The 20,240-nt window shown below is 50.0% G+C and overlaps 5 protein-coding genes across 5 annotated transcripts; 3 read left to right on the top strand and 2 right to left on the bottom strand.

Moving 5' to 3' along the window:
* Positions 1-3,693: 3,693 nt before the first annotated feature.
* INS49_007427 (uncharacterized protein) lies at positions 3,694-5,135 on the top strand (the record flags this gene model as incomplete). Its single annotated transcript, XM_043168192.1, has 2 exons — positions 3,694-4,480; positions 4,558-5,135. The coding sequence occupies 2 exons, from the start codon at positions 3,694-3,696 to the stop codon at positions 5,133-5,135; spliced, it is 1,365 nt and encodes a 454-aa protein (XP_043029336.1).
* Positions 5,136-5,933: 798 nt separating this feature from the next.
* On the bottom strand, positions 5,934-8,434 carry INS49_007426 (uncharacterized protein; the record flags this gene model as incomplete). Its single annotated transcript, XM_043168191.1, has 4 exons — positions 5,934-7,660; positions 7,735-8,013; positions 8,086-8,202; positions 8,272-8,434. 4 exons carry the CDS (start codon positions 8,432-8,434, stop codon positions 5,934-5,936), a joined length of 2,286 nt encoding a protein of 761 aa, XP_043029335.1.
* Positions 8,435-10,309: 1,875 nt separating this feature from the next.
* On the top strand, positions 10,310-11,505 carry INS49_007425 (uncharacterized protein; the record flags this gene model as incomplete). The annotated part of the gene is made up of 2 exons (XM_043168190.1): positions 10,310-11,287; positions 11,434-11,505. 2 exons carry the CDS (start codon positions 10,310-10,312, stop codon positions 11,503-11,505), a joined length of 1,050 nt encoding a protein of 349 aa, XP_043029334.1.
* A 648-nt stretch (positions 11,506-12,153) lies between these two features.
* On the bottom strand, positions 12,154-16,534 carry INS49_007424 (uncharacterized protein; the record flags this gene model as incomplete). The annotated part of the gene is made up of 4 exons (XM_043168189.1): positions 12,154-12,162; positions 12,265-13,530; positions 13,607-16,285; positions 16,526-16,534. 4 exons carry the CDS (start codon positions 16,532-16,534, stop codon positions 12,154-12,156), a joined length of 3,963 nt encoding a protein of 1,320 aa, XP_043029333.1.
* Positions 16,535-18,373: 1,839 nt separating this feature from the next.
* Positions 18,374-19,774, top strand: INS49_007423 (uncharacterized protein; the record flags this gene model as incomplete). The annotated part of the gene is made up of 1 exon (XM_043168188.1): positions 18,374-19,774. One exon carries the CDS (start codon positions 18,374-18,376, stop codon positions 19,772-19,774), a length of 1,401 nt encoding a protein of 466 aa, XP_043029332.1.
* Positions 19,775-20,240: the final 466 nt, after the last annotated feature.

Below are 20,240 nucleotides of genomic sequence, written 5' to 3'. Positions count from 1 at the left end.
TTTATAAGCATTATTATTTTAAGCTTTATAGCTAGTATTATAAGATTTTAGCTATTTAAAGCTTAAATGGCTTAAATTTAATTAGCTAAATCTTTAATTTCCTTAAAATATTTAAAATTATAATTATTATTCTTTCCTTAACTTTTAATTATTATATTTATAATTAATATAATATTAATTTAAAACTTTATTTATAATATAAATTATAGTTATATAGCTAAGCTGCGTTTTTATTATAGATTTTAAGTTTAAAAATAATTCTTTGCATAATTAAGCTAATTTAAAAAGAGCTATTTTTAGCTTAAGAACTTTTTTATAAGCTTTAATTATTATTATTTTTAAGTTATCTTTTTTAATATAATTTTAGCTTAATACTTATTAATAAAATTATAACTTATTAAGCATTAAATATAAAATCTTATATAAGTTTTTATTTAAGTTTTATGCTTTTATTTTTATAAATATTATTATTATTTAATTTATATAATAATGCTAATAATTAAGGTTTATATTAAAATATATTTTAATTTTAAGGTATATTATTATAAATATATTAATTTAATTTATAAAATAAAGGTAATAAGCCTTAGCTTAATCTTTAAGTATTTAAGAAAAAATTATATGGAATTAACTTAGCTAAATTTTAATATAATAATAAATATTAAAAAATATTTTTATTTTATTATTTAATAAGTTATATAAATCCTTAATATACTTATAAAAGTTATTAAAGGTTTTTATAAATTATATTAACTTTATTAAATTTAAATATTTATTAAAAATATATTATAAAGAAAGAGTTTTATATAAGTTATACTTTTTATTTAATAAAGATATTTTTAAGGCAGCTTAAGGTTATGCTAAGTATAATATATATTTTTAATATAAGCTTTATTTTTATTTTTTTACTAATAATAATAGGCCTTACTAGCTATATTAATTTTTAATAAATTGCATTATTAAGTTTAAGTTTTATAATTATACACTTAAAGCTAACGGCAGTAATAAATATTATTTTAAGAATTATTTTCTTAATAATTATTATTATTTAAAGCTTATTTATAGCTTTTATAAGAGCTATGCTTATAATTATTATCTTTAAAGTTATATATAATATTTATTTATACTTAATTTTAAGGCTAATAAGGCATTATAAAGCTTATTATTAATTTATTTTAATTTTTCCTTAGCTTAAGCTATAATAATTAATTATAATATTATAAATTAATTATTATATTTTATATAAATACCTTATATTTAAAGAAAAACTTTTAAATATTATTAATAAGAATTTAGCAATGCTTTAAATATTACCTATATTTATATTATATAATCCTTATAATAAGTAATAAAAAGGTTATTATTATAAAGGTTTTATTATATATAGCTTGCTAAAGTACTTATTAAGTAAGTAATTAAATATTTTATTAATGCTTTTTATATAAAGGTTGTAAATTATAATTTTAAGTTAATATATTTATAATAAGCTAAGTTAATTAAAGTTTAAATAAGCATTTTATTAATTATATACTTTTTAATAAAAGCTAATAGCTTCTTAGCATTATTAGCTATATTTATAAGTTTTTATAATAAATATTATAAGGAGTAAGATTAATAAAATAAAGAAATATTAATAAAATAGGTAATATTTAGAAATAAATTAATAATAATAATTTAATAATAAGTAAGTTATAATTATTAAGAGAAAGAAGTTTTTAATTCTTTTAAGCCTTAAAAGCTAAGGCTTTTTTTTATTATTAAGTTTTTTTATATTAATTAAAAGTATAATATATAACTTATATTTACTTATAATATAATGTTATATTAGCTTTAATAATTATAATAATTATAAGTTTTATTTATTTAATAATTATAATAATTATAAGCTTTATTTATTTAATAAAATAAAGCTTTATTAAGTTTTATTAAATTTTAAAAAGGATTTAAAAATAGGTTTATTTTTAATAAAGTTTTATATATAATAAATATATATTTCTTAAATAATAATAAATATATATATAAATATTATAAGGAATATTACTTAATTTATTTAATCTTTATAATATTTACTTAAAAAGTTTAATAATATAAGGAGGCCTAAAGAAGTAGTTATTACTATATAGCGCTTATTAATAAAGAAGATATAATTTTTAAGTTAAGGAAATTCTTATAAGGTTGCCTTTTTTACCTTATTAAGTTATAATATTTATAATTATTAATTAATATTAATAAGTCTTTCATATGTATAATAATTATATAGAAAGCAATCATGTATTGGTATTATTCTGTTTAAGTTTTAAAAGGCTACGTGCTCCGGAGGGGATAACTAAAGTAGCCTTCCAAGTGACGAGGGTCGTACTTGCCAACAGTCTCTGCAATTTGAGATCCCCGGCGCCCGGGGTCGCCTTTGACGTCCACCCAGCCCACGCTCATTCCTTCTCTGCAAACTGATTAGTCCGATTGTCTGCACTTCAACCGGTCTGTTCAGCCGGGCCAAGACTGGCCACGAAGGTTCGCCTCAAATGTGAGAAGCCACTCACGGATCGTCGTAGGCCACATAGACTCTTTGACACCATCACTGCTGTATTTAGCTGTCCACGCATGCAATTTCCATCCATGTCAAACACAAATACGTCGAGACGTGGAAACTGACAGAGGAGACAGCCCCTATACGATTTTGAGATTTCTCGCACCGTGATTTGTATTGCTTGGAACGAAATTGCCCGTTGATTATTGTGCACAATGCTGCTTGACGGGGCTTCCCGTTGTGTGGTTTGCGTAACCGTTACCGATCCTGATCGGGTCAACTGCCGTCGCTTTCCGGGTGCATCTGCCGACAATATTTGGGGCCGTTCTGCATATCGTACGCACAAGTGCTGAACCGGACTTGCCGAACTAATGAGCTGCGGGATATTGGCACCTTGGATTTCGACATTTTTCCTTGGATGCTCCCATTCAGTCTGCCATGCCCGCCAGAGTACGGAAGGCAGCCTGCCTGTTTGTCTCCCTCTCCCGAGCTCGGGACGATGCTTATATGCGTGCACCTCGGCCATATACTAACGGGCCGCCAATCACAACAGCTCCATTCCAGATTCCTACAGCAAGACGGGACCCGCACGCGCATGCTTGCCGAATCGACGTCCTGGACGGATGCAAGTGAGCAGCACCGTAGGTCCCTCGGAAGTCGGGATTGCTTCAGTGGAGCCCGCCATCTCTCCGCCTTTTGGAGAGCGGATCGCTGCTGCACTCCGGATTTGAGCTTGTCCTCGTGACGTCAAAAGCGAGTCGGGCACTTGAGCACTTAAAGGACCTCGTGGTTCGCCTTGAGAATTCCAGTCAACGGTTCAAAGTGGGGATTGATATCTGGGCCTCATCCATTCATCCCTGGACCCTCGACAACGTCACGGCCCAAAGCCGTAGCCACTCGCATCAAGGGTGTTACATGAAGACCTCAACACTTGTTGACTAAAGAGGGATCATCACTGCTGCCCCGTGCCCCAAGGGACCTTGCCAGAAGTGGAGACGCTACTTGATATTTAGGGACAGAGGAGACAAACCTTCTTCAGCTCGAGCTTAAACACCATCGATTTCCCACCCCTCTCAAACCTTGGCTTGTCCGGGAATGAGATAGCCACTACATACCATAACAAGCCCGCCACGCCCGTCCATCTCACACTCACATAACACGTCAACATGTCGCCCACAAAGCCTGTGCCGTCCATCGCCATTGTGGGTGGTGGCATTGCAGGCCTGACGCTCGCTCTCAATCTCATTAATCGCTCCAAGTCCCCGTCCTCACAACAGCCCAAGTATACCGTCACAATATACGAGTCCGCCCACGCGTTCGCCGAGATCGGAGCTGGAGTGTCCTTCGGGCCAAATGCCTCCCGCGCGATGAAGGCCATCGGGCCAGAGGTGCATGCCGCGTTCGAGAGGACGCAGACCAGGAACCAGTTCGAGTCCAAGCAGGACGTGTGGTTCGACTTCCGGTACGGCGAGAGCGTCGACGGCAGGTACAGGGTCGAGGGAGAGGAGGGCGAGGACGCCAACGGAGAGCTCATCGCCACGGTCAAGTGCCCGGGGGGCCAGCGGGGCGTCAAGAGGAGTGACTTCCTCGACGAGCTGATCAAGCACGTCCCCGACGGTATCGCCAAGTTCGGCCGGAGGGTCACCCATTACACCGAGAGCGAGGACGGCAAAGTGACGCTGCACTTCAAGGAAGGAGACGACGAGATCCATGACGCGGTCATCGGCTGCGACGGCATCAAGTCCAACATCCGGAAGGCGCTGTTGGCTGAGACCTCGAAACCGGAGAACGCGAATGCAACATTCAGCGGCAAGTTCTGCTACCGTGGTTTGATCCCGATGGACGAGGCTGTGTCTCTGCTGGGCGAGGAGATGGCCAAGAATGCTCAGATGTACCTCGGCCGTCACGGCCACATTCTCACGTTCGCCATCGAGAAGGGCAAGCTGATGAATGGTAAGTTACGGATGAGGCCCCACCTGGATCTTGGGTTTTTGTCCCCTATGAATGTTGACCGACACAAAGATCTGCAGTTGTCGCATTTGCCTCAGCAAAAGAATGGCATGACGACCGCTGGGTGGTGGAAGCCAACCAGGACCAGATGAGGGCAGACTTTGAAGGCTGGTCGCCCACCGTCACCAAGATCATCTCGCTGATGCGAAAGAACGACATATGGGCGCTCTTCAACCACCCGCCGGCACCAAGGTACGTGTCTGACCGCGGACGCGTATGTCTCGTTGGCGACGCGGCGCACGCAACCACACCGCACAAGGGTTCGGGCGCAGGCATGGCTATCGAGGACTCGCTGGTCATGGGCCAGCTTATCTCGGAGGCCCTCGCGGGCGAGAACGTGGATGCTGGCAGGGCGATTCCTGCGGCCTTCAGAGTGTTCGATGCCACCAGGCGGGAGAGGACGCTGCGGTTGGTGGAGGACTCGAGGGAGACGGGCCAGCTGTACGACCTTGAGCACCCGGTGATTGGCGCGGACAAGGACAAGATCAAAGAGATGCTGCTGACGAGGATGGACTGGGTATGGGAGAAGGATCTGGAGGCCGAAGTGAACAACTCCCTGGACAAGCTGAGGAACAGCCTGCTCGGCCACGAGACATAATAAGATGGTGCTGCAGACTTGGGGGTCATTTTGTGCTTTCCTAAGACATGAACATACCTTGGAGATGGACTGTTCTTTAATTCATTCTTACCACACATGTCAGCTTTGAACATTGCCGGTGGGAAACGCAGCCTGTCGAGTAGAGCATCCATATTCGTCCGTTTTCCTGGCCATTTCGATTAGCAGCGGCAGCTTCAAGGTCAACCATCACTGGACTTACAGCGTGATGCTTTGAGCGAGTGAGACCTTTTGATGAATCAAATATATCAGAGCCCAAGTAGAACACAAAATCAGACGGCCTTGTTCTAAGGCTCATGATCTCGAGGAGGCTGTTGAGCACAACTACGTGGTTGTCGAGGACGGCCGAGAAGTGACGCAACATCCATTTGACCCTCGATATCGCCGAGCTCTTGCGCTTCGCGGCAGTTCTTGACGCGAATAAGATTTGGAACGACTTCAAGTTCGAGACCTGAAGTTTGCAGCCTCGTCAGCAATCGGGCGAGAGATATCGAGAAAAAGGTCACAAGCACTGAGGCCACAGCGTTGGAAACCACGAAATTCTGGAACAGGAGCAGAACGAGATTGATGCGAAGAACTAGTCTACCTGGACTCCACGGAGAGGCGTGGCAGGCTGAGGTGACCCGTGATAATGAATAGCTACCCCTTCACAAGGGGAACCTACACGGAAAAGTCTTTCCGCCCATGCCCTATCAAGTAGGCACTGGCACGAGTTCATCGCTACAGAGACAGTCCAATTTTTACCAATCACTAGAAGTATATATCGAACTCGCCGCTGCCTTAGTAAGGAACACTTGTGTCGAACTGCGCTTCCCACCAAAGCGTTCTCACGGGCTTCTTGTCCGGCAAGCTGATTACCTTGGGCTCTACAGTTCTCTTCCACTGCTCGCCACTGCGCACCGCGGTCCTCTTCAGCTTGTCCTCGCCAGTTCCCAGCGAGCCGGCGACACAGTCTCCTCCTCCCCAGGCTGCTTCCGCCACCTGCCGCCATTGCTCCTCGGGGTCGATTATGCTCTTGGGCGTGTAGAAGAGCCTACAGTCGGTCGGCTCATAGATAAATTGCGCGGGCACACCATCGTCCAGGTTGTCCCTGAGGATATTGTCACGGACGTTGATGCTTGTCCCCGTGCTGCGGTTGGCCGCGTATGTGTCCAGGTTGAGCTCCAGCAGCGAGACCTCTTCAGCGGACAATGGCCCCACCGGCGCGGATGTCGTGTTCACCGGGTTGCCCTGGATGGCCAGGGAGAGGTCCGCGAGCTGGTTGAAGTAGCTGTAGCCGACGTTGTTGCTCCCCTTGACGCCACCGTAGTTCTGGATGATGGGGATTTCTCCCGAGTCATCCAGCCCGGGGCGGCCACCGAACGTGGCGGATCGCACATTGGCCTGCACTCGAAGGAATTCTGAGAACAGCGTGCATGTTGAGGCGCAGTAGCCATCATAAAGGAGGATGATGTCCTCGGCTGCGAAGGGCTGTGTGAAGTTGTTCGCTCGGGAGCGGTAACCTGTCACGTCAAAGCCGATGCCATAGGTCTCGTTGATGGTCAACAGGGGGTCGTCGAAGTTCCACCGGTGGATGGGGGTGAATTCGTCGCCGTTGATCGTCTCTGGGGAGAACTTGTCTTCAACTGACATAAATGACTGGTTCGTCAAGTTCAGATCGAAGCGGAAGTTCTGATATGACTCCCAGATACTGATCAGGGTGTCGTTGTCACTCGTCTCGGGGTTGAAACCAGGCGGAATAGCTGCCGAGAACTGCTTGCCGGCGATCTGCAAGAGCTCGTTGGAGCGGAAGCGGTTGAAGCCATCTTGCTGGATCTGGGGGAATAGTTGCCTGAAGGTGTCATGGCCTTGGAAAATGTAACCTCCACCGTTGGCCGACACGTCTACTATCAGCTTTGTCTTGCCGGCCGCTTTGGCGTCCTCGATGAGGGTCTGCACAGCGAGCTGGAACTCGGCCGGGATAGCTGGCGAATAGGTAAGCAGCGCGAGGACTGCGACGTCGCTGTCTGGGAGGAAGTAGCCGCCTGCAGACCCATCCGAGGCTATGACAACCGGAGTCGGATATCCCAGTGGTGCTGTGCCTGTCAGATTACCACCAGGCGCGGGCGTGGGGACAGGAGTAGGCGTGGCCACACTTGTGACTGGGACCGTGCCCGAGCAGTACTTTGCGTAGAAAGACTCTCCGTCCGTGATGTTGGAGAAGTCGCCCACGACCCGCGCAACAGTGGGGATGTCGATTGTGGTGCCGTTCTCAAAAGTCAAAGAAGTCGATGCATTTGGGTAAATGTTGCCATAGCGGCCTGTGCCACCAAAGTAACCCTGCCAGTCGCCCTTGTTGGAGGCGTAGAAAGCGGGCGAGTAGAACAGCGTGTTGTATAGAGCGTCGCGATCCTGCAGGGCACCTAGAAGAGACAGGTCCTCTAAAACTTGGACCGCATCCTCGCCGTTTATCTGGGTCACTGGAGACGGGTTCGTGAAAGTGCCATTGTTATAAGCCCGTAGATCGGCTGTCATAGGATCAGTTCACATCTTTGTCCATCGATATCAACAGTGAATAGCATATATTTATGCTTATACTTACAAACCGTATAGATTTGAGGAACAGCAACCCCGTCGAGGCTCACCGAGGCCAGAGCAATGTCCTGCCTTCGGAATTGAATGGCTGCACCAATGAGATCCGGAATGAATCTGAAGTGGCCATCCTTGGCCAGGTTGAAAGCTGCGTAGAGGTCTGCCTGGAACTCATACTCATTGGCATACAAGCCGCTCTTGACGTTGCTGATGATCTCCTCGAAGGCGGCCGGAATGTCATATGCAGGAAACTGAAAAGACGCCGGTGGATCCTTCAGGTACGATATAGCTATTCGATGCTTGCATCAGCACTGGTCGAATCATCAATAATGCAAGCATTCACATCGGTATAGCAACTAACTTGACTGCCATTCCAAGTATGGCTGGATAGACTGAACCAGTCGAACAGCATCATCCGCGTGCAGCGGAACTGAGTTTAGGCAGTCGTATGCCAGTTGGCCGTCTACTACTGGTACTCCTGTTCGTGGGCAATGGTAAGCTTACTGTGGCCGTTGGTTCTGGACATGAGCTTGAAAGCCGCGCTTACCGGAAACATTGGCTGCCTTCTGAGCGGCCCACTCATGGCTGACAACAGCACATGGCTCACTTGAATTTTGTCGAGCGTGAAGACCACTGTTGCCACGGGGATGAATGGTCGCAGCCAGCGATATTGCCGGCACCAGCGACGCAAGTGAGAGCTGGGCTAACATTGCTGAATGTTATACGGCTGCTTCACCGACGCAACAATCTCACGCGGCGTGTTGTGATCTTGTTAAACGGGCCACCTCAAGACCAGAGGTGATCCAAGGGGAGAGCCACTAATCTGAGCATAGCTGGGGGTATGGTGTATATATATACATATATGTATATTCGCCGCGGGCATTGACATTGGGATCTAATTCCAAGTCTACTCGTGTGGCCGGGGGGCCAAATGCTTCTCAAAGGTGCTCCCGCCCATCGATCATGCCATCGCTAGGCGACAGAAACCAAATGGTGTGATGCAGACGTCCAATAACGTGGGTGTACTTTCTTATCTATTAAGTCATCACTCCCCGGTGGATGCAATGCAATGTACAGCTCCCCCTACACCTGCTACAACGAGTTTAGTCCTGCGGGCTCTGATATTCTAGGCTTCTGTTTCCGATGCGCTAGTGATTGACTCCTCAGGAACACACCCCAAAGCCCCCGGCAGGGTGGTATTCTCATCCGAACCGCTCCCAACGGGCTGACGGACCGGCACAGCGAGACGCGCAGCGTTCGTATCGGCGTGGCACTGAGGGGCAGAGTGAGTCTGGGCTAGGAATCATTTTGACGGCCCGTTTTGGTAGAGACTCCGCATTTACACCACCACGAGTTCAAAATCTCGGGGAATGAGCTAGGAGCGATCTCTCGCTCCAGGATGTCCTTCTCAGGTTCCCAATGGGAGTTGAACTGCGAATAGGACAAGAGAAACGTTAGAAAAGCAAGAATCGATTGGCGTAGAGGCTGATGGGTACGAAAAGGAAGAAGGGAAAATATAGATGCGTTCTATACCTGGCCCAGAGAATGAGTGTGTCTTGCGCAATGTAGTTGTCCAATACGGAGGAATCCGCCCATGAAACGCAGCCAGTCTTGTCCACCACACCATAATTCATTGACCTAGACTCAAATAATTCAATACAAAAAAAACAAAAATCCACTGCATTTAAGGCTACCAGCAAGTAGACAATGATTCTATACAGTTAGGGGACGTTGGTGATATACCTAGGTGTTGATATAAAACTGGAAGATCTGCAGAAGAAAACACAATGTTAAATTAAGTCTTCTGGATCAGACTATTACATATGGATTGAAATGCATCTTCATCGCCTCTTGGTAGATGTTTCTTGGACTTTTCAGTGTTGATCTTGACTGTCATGGAGTGTGGCTCTGGTTTGCCTTTGCCTATATGCGGTTGTCACCTTGAACAGCCAGCCTTTCAAGTCACATTCATCCCTGTCTGACCCCACTTGGCCTGGACTTGCCCCCTCTCAACCCTAACCCCACACAGCTGTCCACACCATGATACTCTGAACTTGGACCTAAGTCGGCTTTGTCATGGTGGTGGCAGATCCTGCAAGGGGACAGCTTCCCGGTGCTTCCCATGACACGAAGATATCCTGTGTATATGTAGCCTCGAGCTGGGATGTGTTTCCTCTTGTCTTTTGCCACCAGCCTGTGAGTGCCACCTGTGTTGTTCTATGTTCGAAGCAGTAGTGCTTGCCCCTGGTGTTTCCGGTCACCTGACCCCAGCAGCTGTAGGCAGGCATGGGAAACCTCGAGCCAACTCCAATCTCCCTTCTCCGAGTCATCCTCATCCTCAACCTCAACCTCAATCACACCGCTCATCAGCCCAAGCCAGCTCAACACAGCCAACCTGCCAATCCTGGATAACTGACCAGCGCCCAGCATCTTATGAGAAAGAATCCGTCTCATCCATGTGACCCATCGAATTGAACCGTGTGCGTCGAACGGAACCGGCATGGAATGTGCCCATACGGAAGACTGGGGGGGGGGGGCGCGCAAACACTGGGTGCAGGGCATGAGGTGAAGGCCTATTCGAGACCATGAACGCCCCTTCTCTCGCTCTGCTGGGGAGGAATGCCAAGGCGCGCATTGAGACGTGCCAGCACATCATCGGCTACACATTCAGGAACACCAAATATATCAGGCAAGCCCTGATGCCCCTTCACCCCATCCACCAGCGCCTGGCCCTGGTTGGAGACAAGGTCGCCGACGCCCAGCTAGTAGGCCGCTGGTACGAGAGCAAGAAGCGGCCCCTCCCGGACCAGTGGGCACCTATAAGAAACTCCTTGGTCAGCAATAGGAACCTCGCCGAGGTTGGCGTCCGCTTGCGCATCCAAGACTGTACGTTCCCGCGCTGTGGCCCTGGCAAGAGCATGGCCAACACCATGGAGGCCATAATTGGTGCTGTCTGGCTGGACTCAAAACGTGACTTTGGAGCAGTCAATGCGGTCATGGAGAGGCTTGGCCTCACAAAACACGCCCTAATCCGCTCCCCCAACACCACCTTCACCACCTTCCAGCCACGATGCGACACGCAGCACATCCAGTCAAGCCGCTCCTTGCCCGACCGCTTCTTTGTCGGACACCACGTGGGCCTGCTTCAGCTTTTGTTCAAGCATGGCCAGTCCTTCATCGTCCAGCAGCGCGCAGGCCAGCACGCTAACCTGTCGCCCCACAAGCCGGCGAAGGAGGCAGGAACAATGAATATTATGTCCGAAACGGCCCAGAAGCGGACTGCAGCCCCAGTCGCAAGGAAACACAAACATCGTGGCCACGACCCGGGTCATTCCTCCGACACCACCAACCCTCCCAAGCGACAGGCCCCAGAGCACGTGCTCACCGCTGGCGAGCAAACAAATGCAGAACGCAACGACTCCGCGCTGGACAGCGCTCTGCCTGAACAGCAACCGGTGACCCTGGGCGACCACGGTAGCAGTCTTGCCGGCCGGCATGACGGACCTACGGGCTGGTACCGCGAAGACACTGAGTGGAACCGACTCTACTATTTCATATGGGCTGTCAAAAAAGATAGAAGCCGACATCCTGCTGACCAAAACAGAATGCTCGATCGACTGAGAGCCCATAATCGAGTACTGCTCAAGCTCCCAGGGAAGTCGCTGAAAAACATGCCCGATGACTTTGCGGCTGACGGGGTCTTCTTAAGGACTCACTGCAGGGATCCCAAGGCCGACAGATCAGTGGCACTCCAAGCTCTGGCTTTGCTACGGCCGTATAAACGGCTGTGCGAAATACGTCACAAGGGCACTCTCCATCCGGAAGAAGAGAAGCAGTTGCTGCTCGTTAGAAACCAACTCATCAGGGTTTTCATGGCGAGATTGAAGCTTTGGCTTCCGTCCTCTTTGCCCAAATCAGGCCAAACGTCCCCCTGTTCATCCGAGACAACAGAGTCGGACTTACCAGCGACAGCTGCGGTCAATTCGACGAGGGTTTCGACTGCTGAACCATGCGAACACAAAAGTCCTCACGGGCCGGGCTCGGTCCTGTGGACAACTCACACAACCCAACACAAATCAGTCGATTGGAAGCACTGTCTGAGCAAACCCGCGAGCGAGAATCAGGACATCACCTAAGATACACCATTGGCCGCTGCGCAGCACTTTCATAGAGACTACGGGATTAGCCGACCCTTTCCACACAATGGAAGAAAACCATCACTCTCCGGCGGAGTCTTCGACACGGGAATTGCTTTAAGCTCATGACAGTACTCTCGCGAGGACGTGTCACAAGTTATGAATTTCTATCGACTACGCTTTATGCACCAGAACACCGAAAGTCCCCTAGACACACATGCGAAACAACGCCTGACGCCTGCTCGATGCCGTCCTTGAGAGTTCCCCTGCCATGAAGTTCTCCGTCGTCAATATCAGAACCACTATATGGAAACTAGTCAGTCACAGTCGGCACAAGGCAAGCGGTATATGATTGTGTGACTCATAACAGATCAAGGAAACATCGGCTTGGGGGATTGACTCACAACTTCGGTGAATTCCTCTTCGCCGATGCCGCTCCTCTCACACATGCCCCTGAACACGCCACCCAACTCCCAAAGCTCCTTCGGGGTGCCGAGCTCGATGATCTGGCCCTGGTGCATGACGCATATCCGGTCATAATTGATGATGGTGCGTATTCGGTGCGCAATTGTCAGCACCGTCTTGCCCTTGAAGGCCTGGAGCATCGTGCTCTGGATCTTCTCGTCCGTTTCCAGGTCCACGTTGGAGGTAGCTTCGTCGCACACGACAATCCTGCTTCCCCTGACCAGCACCCGGGCGAGTGCGAGGAGCTGCCGCTGGCCGAGTGAGAAGTTCAAACCCTCCTCCTCGACCTTATCGTCCAGGTTGAGCGAGCCCAGGTAGGCTTGTTGCAGAGCATGTATGAGCTGCCATTCGGAGCAGTTGTTGAACGGGTCGAGGTTCGACCTGACAGTGCCGCGGAACAGCGTCGTATCCTGGGGGATGATGGAAAGCCGTGAGCGAAGCGCATCTAAAGGCAACTTGGAGATATCCTCCCCGTCGATGCCGATGGATCCACCGTCGAGCTCCTGCATCCGGAAGAGGGCGCCGATCAGGCTGGACTTGCCAGCCCCGGTACGCCCGATGATACCAATGCGCTCGCTCCCGCCGACCTTCAGGGAGAAACCCTTCAACACTTCGGGGAGGTCAGGTCTGTACCGCATACGCACGTTGTCGAAGGTGATCTCGCCGGCGAAGGGCCATGCCGAGGTTGGCGGCCTTGGGACTACGCCGTTGTTGACGGTGGACCCTTCCTGTGGGATGTCCTTGCCGTACGAGTACAACCGCTCGGTGGCGTTCATCGCGTTCTCGACGTCGGCAAACTGCCTCACGATAAACTGCAGGACTTGCGTAGCGCCGAGGATGTACGAGAGGACCAGCCCGGAAATGGCCGGGGACTGCGTGAAGCGCTCCTGGACAACCACAATTCCCACGGTCAGGATGAGGATGACCCCGACCAGGTCCAGCCGCATGTTAAGCCACCGCTGGTTGGAAAAGGTCAGGTAGTTGGCGCTGTCCATGTTATCTATGGCCATTTTGATCGTTTTCACGAAGCGATCTTGTGAGTCGTAGCTGCGGATGCAAGACACGCCGCTCAGACCCTCGGTGAAGCGGGCGAAGACGACGGACCGGAGGACGGCCTCGTACCGCTTTACTTCACGCGCCGAGGCGCGGTAGTAGGCAGCTGAGAAGAAGAATATGATCATGACGGGGACAAGAGCGCAAATGAACTGTTGACGATGTTAGTAACTCGGGTGTGCACGACTAGGCGAGAATCTGAGGCTGGAGAAATCGGGATGCACTCACCCAGTAGAAATAGGAGAGAATCAAGGCGAAAATGGAGACAACCATCGCAATAGATATGCAATAGAGCCGAAGAGCCTCGGTCAGAGAATAATCCATCACATCAACGTCCTTGGAAAAGCGGTTGGTGATGCGGCCCAGGGGTGTCGTGTCGAAAAACGCGATGGGTGCGTGCAGTATTTTCCGCAGTGCCCTGTTCAGCATGTGGTTGCTGGAGCTTGTGCAAGTGATGGCGAGGCAGATGCCAAAGGCGTACAGGAAGAGGGCCTGAGTGACACAAAGCATGACATATATGCCGATGTAGGTATTCTCCGGCAGACCGTATTTGTCCTGGCTCCACCATGCCAACCAGAGACTGGAAAGGATGTTCAGGCCCTGCGCCAGGCAAAGAAGCGGGACTATGAGGGCGACCAGCGCCATGTTGTCCGCAGACGTAATGTACGAGATGTAAACCGACCAGGGGATGCTCTTGGTGTTCTGGTCCTCGGTAGACATGAGGTCCTTGAGTTTCCCAGCAGCTGCTTTGGCCGCCTTGGCGGCTGCAGTTGGGGCGGCGGCCGCGGTACTGACCGCCGTTGTTGGTATCGCTGAATCGGCGGTTGCTTCGTTGTTTTGCTGCGCTGCGGCGGCCCGTTCGTGGACCATCTTGGCAAACTCTTTGTTGTTGACCATGAGGTTGAGGTATGAATCAACAGCCCGGACGCGGCCATTCTCCATCCATATGATGCGATCACACTGGTTGAGAACGTGCATCTGGTGCGTTGCGAGGACCCGTGTCTTGTGGCTGAGGAGACCACATATGGCCGTCTCAAAGATGAACTTGCCGACATAGGGGTCGACCGCACTTAGGGGATCGTCCAGTAGCAGGATGTCGGCTTTGGAGTACACAGCCCTGGCCAGGCTGATGCGTTGTTTCTGGCCCCCAGAGAGGTTGATGCCTCGCTCGCCGATTTCTGTCGCATCACCGTGTGGGAGTGTTTCGAAGTCAGCGGTAAGCGAGCACGCGTGGACAACGATACGGTACCATTCCTCGTCGGCCGGGTTTCCGAAAATGATGTTGTCCTTGACAGTAGCATTCTGTATCCACGCGTACTGGGCACAGACGGCCTTGGATCCGCCCCAGACCACTGACCCGTCCGTCCTGCGCATGTCGCCTGTCAGTGCAGAGAGCATCGAAGTCTTGCCGGACCCAACGCCGCCAACAATGGCGATGAGCTCTCCCCGGTTGATATCGATACTGACGCGGTCAAGAGAGAAAGCCATCTCCTCTTCGACCAGAGTCGTACTTGAGCCATGCTTCTCCTCAGTCCCGCTCTTCCCAGATGTTTTACTTTGAGCACCTGGCACTGATGCGGTCGAGGACTGCTTCTCCCAGGTGAAGGTGGCATTATCTACCTGGATGGCACTCTCCAGGCTCGGGTCGACTTCGAAAACCTCCTGTTCTTCCTCCAGGAGGTACTCCTGGATCCGTTGCATGGATGCCCAGGCGTCGACGGCCATGCCGAGGCAGACAGGTAGGTACGTCAGGGGGCTCCGGAGACTGTTGAAGATAGCCATGGATGAGAAGACGACAGCCGGGGAGAGCCCGCTGTGGGTTGTGGCGTATGTGACAAAAGCAAGCATGGCTGCGAAGATAGGCACGGTCTGCGATACCGCAGTGACAATGTTGCGGAATGCCATGAAGAACTGCAGCGCTGTTGTCTCTGTAGCTCGGAGACCAATGATGCGCTCGACAAATGAAGTCTCCCAGCCAAAATACTTGACCAACCTGACTGCCGACAGGACTTCTTGAGTGAGGCCTACTCGTTTGTCTGTGATTTGGTTGATCTTCTTGCGCCTGACATACAGATTGCCGACCGTCTTTGCGAGGAAGACCATCGCCACGATCAGAATGGCCAATCCTGCCAGGGCGCTGTAGCTCAGGTTGACGATCAAAAGTGCCACTGCAATGATGGTGATGAGCGGTGCGGTCCAGACGGTGTGGATCAAACCAGCAGCTGCATCAATACGTGCAGAGTCGATGGCCATTAGGCCGATGACCCGCCCATTCGACCACCCCATTTCTGTAACAGCGGAACTCTTCTGCTTCTTTGCACTCTTTGCTTTCACTTCGTGCGTTGGGGATTGCGCTGTCTCGTCTTGCTGCGCAGAGGAGTCCTCGTCGCCACTGATCAACGTTGCCTGGGTGTCGCTGAATGATGGCGGCTTAATTCCATTCTTGGCTCGCCCTGATATCTTCAGCGACTTATTGAAGATGGCTGTGATGAGAACCGCTCTTGTCTGACCGCCGACCATGTGCCCGTTGTAGAAGAAGTGGTTTGTGCAAAAGCTTTGTATGACCTGCATGCACATGATTCCGAAGACCAGACCGTAACCGTGGGAGACAGGAGGCGGCTCGACGCCCTCCAAGTTGGCATAGTACGACTCCAGCGCAAACTGGATGAGGTAGCGGAGGGTGTAGGGAGACCCGACAACGAACAGGTCAGAGATCAGCCGGCACAAGCCTCCGAACAAAAACTCAGCCTTGAATGTGCTGTACAAGGCCCAGAACAGAGGTGCTTTGTAACCTGCCTCGACGCCTTTTTCGAACGCGGCCCTGACGAGCTCGGCATGGGCCTCGACAGACCGGTCAGGATTGAGAAGCCAGATGTCATTTATTTTGAGAGGTCGCCGGAAACCCACCTATTGGTCAAGACTTGTTAGTTGTCAGTCCACGAAGGAGAAAGCGTCCGCATCGGGAAGATGCCCGAGCTCGCAGATATGTGCTATCCAACGGGTGGAATACGCCTTTGCAACGGCTCAGCTGCCTATTTCATTCAAGAGACAGGTCCAAGTGTACGATATATGAGATATGGTGAGATGTGAGAGCGGAGTTCGTGTGCTGGGCAGACAGAAGACAATAATACACAGGTCGGTACTTACGGACATCATTGATGACATCCATTGGAATGTCAGTCGGCTAATTATTCCGGCAGTGTACTCTGGCGAGACGGTCCTTTCACTGGGGTATGTTGGAGGTGGTCTTGTCCTAGTGAGCCAGGAAAAGAATCCCTTGCCAGAAGCCCTCTCCTCACGGGTTTCCTGCTTTCCCACAGTCATCTCTGTGGTGGTAGTTGTGGTGATTGTGGACGTCGTCGCATCACTCTCTCTCCGTTGTTCCTCCACATCCTGATAAGCCGGAGGTGATGTCTCTCTCTTGTTTCGCTTCAGCGGCCCCTCCTCGGCCCCTGAAAGCGTGGACTGTGATATAGTTTTGGAGGAGGATGAATGGAGAGAGGATTGCGATTGTTTACGATCTGTATCCACGGAGACGCCACCGGGATGCGTCTTTGCTGCGAAATTGCCGGTGGACTCGGTCGACATTATTTCGGCTCTACCGGTACTGCTATTTGCTTCGGCTTCGTCTGCGCCTGGTTCGTGACCTGTTTTCATGGCCTCGATCCCATCCCCCAGGTCGACTTCTGTGAACCTAGACTCGGGAGCCATGGTTGGTCCCTCTGAACGACAATTATCAGATCAAGGCTGAGATCAGAGCCCGAATTTTGGCCTGGACCGGTAGCCGACGCACGTGGATAGGTTGCACAACTGGTCCCGGACCCTGGCCTTGCATGGGGACAGCAGGATGAGAAGAATAACGGTGCATCGGCCATGTTATGCCAAGCCACGACCATGAAGAAGGCATGGTTTTATCGGCTGTGTTGCCATAATCCAGGGCATAAGCATCGTCCTCGCCGGTTAGGAGACAATGTGCCAACGTGGGTCAGCGCCTTCGAGTTTGCCCTCGCGTGCGGCTGTTCACAACTTGTCCCTGTAGGTGAGCGGCGATTGGCGCTATGTGTGGCCACGATATCACCGATTTTGTTTTTGTCTGGAGCCACTCCGAAAAGTAGACGTCAGCAGACATGTCAGCCATGAAGACGGGGCTGACAGCAGTGCAGTCCATCATGGACATGGGGCAGCGCATGGCTGACGGGACCGTCTTCCCGCGTTCACCCCCAGCCGTGAGGATAGAGCACCCTCTCGCCACCAACCAGCTGGCATGATCAAATGTAGTCTTCAAGCCTCAACAGTCTCAATTCAGAGTCCACATTCTGTTGCCTGACCCATTGCTGGGGACCATACCCCCCTAGCTGACAGAGTTTGCGACGGCCTCTCGCCACTGTGACTGAACTGCCCTCTTTCCTTGCCAAGCTAGGATTACAATTAGCCAACTCTAACCAGGCCCTCACTGACCTAAGTGCGCGACAAGCCGGAATGGGAAAATCGTTTTGGGACTATCGAAGTCATGGACCACGAGTTGAGACAAGCGCACTGCATTATGGTTGGCCCCCGGACCCGCTGCCATGTGCACGTCACATCTTGGGGCTTAGAGTGGTGGACATCCGGAGGCAAATAGACGAGAACGGTCTGTTGTTATCCGCAAATATTTTCTCTGTGACTCAATAGGCTGACAGTTGCTCGCTAGTGCTCCATCGATGCCCTGAGCTGACCATTGCGACATTCCACCGTGGGAGTTCGTAGCCCCATCAAGCTGCGACTGACGCTTGCAATTCTGAATTCTAGCAGTTCGGGGAACTTGTCCCATTTTAAACAAGACTGATTGTGAAAATCAAGAGTGTTTATAAGAATGACTGCAGATCCTGTCATACTCGGTCGTCATGATTCATCTTGATACACTGAATTTTGCCAACTAGGACCTGAGAAGGTTGCACAAGTCGTCAAGTCTCACCTGTCGATATCAAGTCAGGCACATCGCCCCACTCGGCTCTAATGGCTCCCACTCTTCCGACTATCACGCTTGACCAAACCCTCTTCGACCTCTACTCTCTCGATGGAGGAAATGGTCATGAAGTCGGCTTCGTCATGGCCGTGCCTCCCCCGGGGCCCCAAGTCGCGCCATCCTTCCCGAAGCCGGTCAAGTATGCGTACCAGTCCCCGAGGTACCCAAAGCTCGATAACGACATCTACGCTCGTATCTGCCTAGGGTCCGCGGCTCAGTACCACGCTTTTCAGACTGGACCTATTCCTCTTTACCTGTTCGACGTTGAGCCCCCAAAGAGCGGCTTCTTCGCCAAGCTCACCGCCGTGCCTGGTCATCGCGAGGACGCCGAGCGTGTCTATTCTCAGCTTGACCCTGCTCAGAGGCCCGAGGTCAGGTTCATCAGCGTGCCGTCGGACATCAAGAGAGCAGGTGACACCAAGCTCTTCTCATACACCCCATTGGATATCCTGGACGGCCGTACGTTGACTGTTGATACCGACGTTCACTACAAGCTGCTCTCCAAGAGGACGTTGGCTTTTGCACCTCTGACTAGTCCTCGCTCGGATGTTATCGACTCGCATCTGTCACATGAGGAAGCCAAGGATCCTCTTCTGGTCGCTTCAGAGGTGCAGAAAATGCTCGCACCTATTCAGAAGCGTGACTTGCCATTTGTCGTCAAGGTCCCCCAAGCAGTTGGCGGCCAAGGTGTCTTCGTTCTCAAGGACGAGGCTGACCGCGCCGACTGCCTTGAGGGCCTCCAGGAAGAGACCGCCAGCATGGTCCGGAGCGTCAATGCCGCTAACGAGCATCTGAACCCAGCCTGCCTGATTCTCCAGGACATGCTTCCGGGTGTCCCCCGTGGTCTGAATCTCTTCGTCACGAAGACTGGGCGCTCCGTCTGGGTCAGCTGCACCGAGCCAATTCTAGACGAGCGTAATTATTGGAGCGGCGCCTTTGTCGACTTCAATCGCCAAAAGCACTGGGAGGAGTACTACGGTGAGACGGCCAAACAGATCTCCAAATATGTGTTTGACCAGGGCTACTATGGTCCTCTGGGGGCGGACATCATGTTGGATGAGAACAACAAGCAGCATGTCATCGACCTGAACGTGCGGTTGACCGGGAGCTACATCTTGGGGCTGATGCGGAACCACTTCACCTCCCGGGGTCTGAACTGCGCCTCTCTCTTGACGCCTCTTGCTGTGAGAGGAGACCGCAATGCCTTCGAGGCGCAATTCTCCAAGGAGCTGGAAGAAGGCCGCCTTGTCATCACCGGCTGGACTCATGGTCGCGGCGGACCAGGCGGGATTTTCAGGTACAGCATTGGTTCCTTGGTGGTGGGAGGTGAGGATCAGGCCTCCATGCTGGCCATGATGGATACAGTGAACGCTATTCGCATCCGCAAGTAAAGCTGGAAATGGGAGGAAGACGGAAGACGGAAGACTACAGCTGGGAGGCCGGGGTTTCCTTTGTATTACGCTCACAAGTAATGCTTATTAGTATTTTGAATATAGTAATTAAACATGAATACCGAGATTCGCACCTGCAAAAATGAAGGGTACACCGGTACATCGCCACCTTTAAATCATGTAAGAGTTCGCACACCCAAAACCCATACCCACAATCAACACTCATACGCCTAACTTGCACGCCTAATTCGCACGCCTCATTTGAGTTAGGCATGTGGGTGTTGGGTGTGGGTGGGCGAGTTAGCCTGGGTGATGCGCTCTAATTGGCTACAGCTATGGCGTGAGTTGAGGTACCGGTGTGCCCTCCTATTTTGCAGGTGCGAGTCTCCGATGTCTTAAATATTATGCGTTGGAAGTCTGCAAGTGAAGCCTTCCACGTTATGACGACAGAAATCCCCCATTATTG

Source organism: Diaporthe citri (assembly GCF_014595645.1).
Source record: "Diaporthe citri strain NFHF-8-4 chromosome Unknown scaffold_2, whole genome shotgun sequence".
Classification (NCBI taxonomy): Eukaryota; Fungi; Ascomycota; class Sordariomycetes; order Diaporthales; family Diaporthaceae; genus Diaporthe; species Diaporthe citri.
Note: the sequence above shows the minus strand (reverse complement) of the source record. Positions and strands in the feature narration are given on the sequence as shown.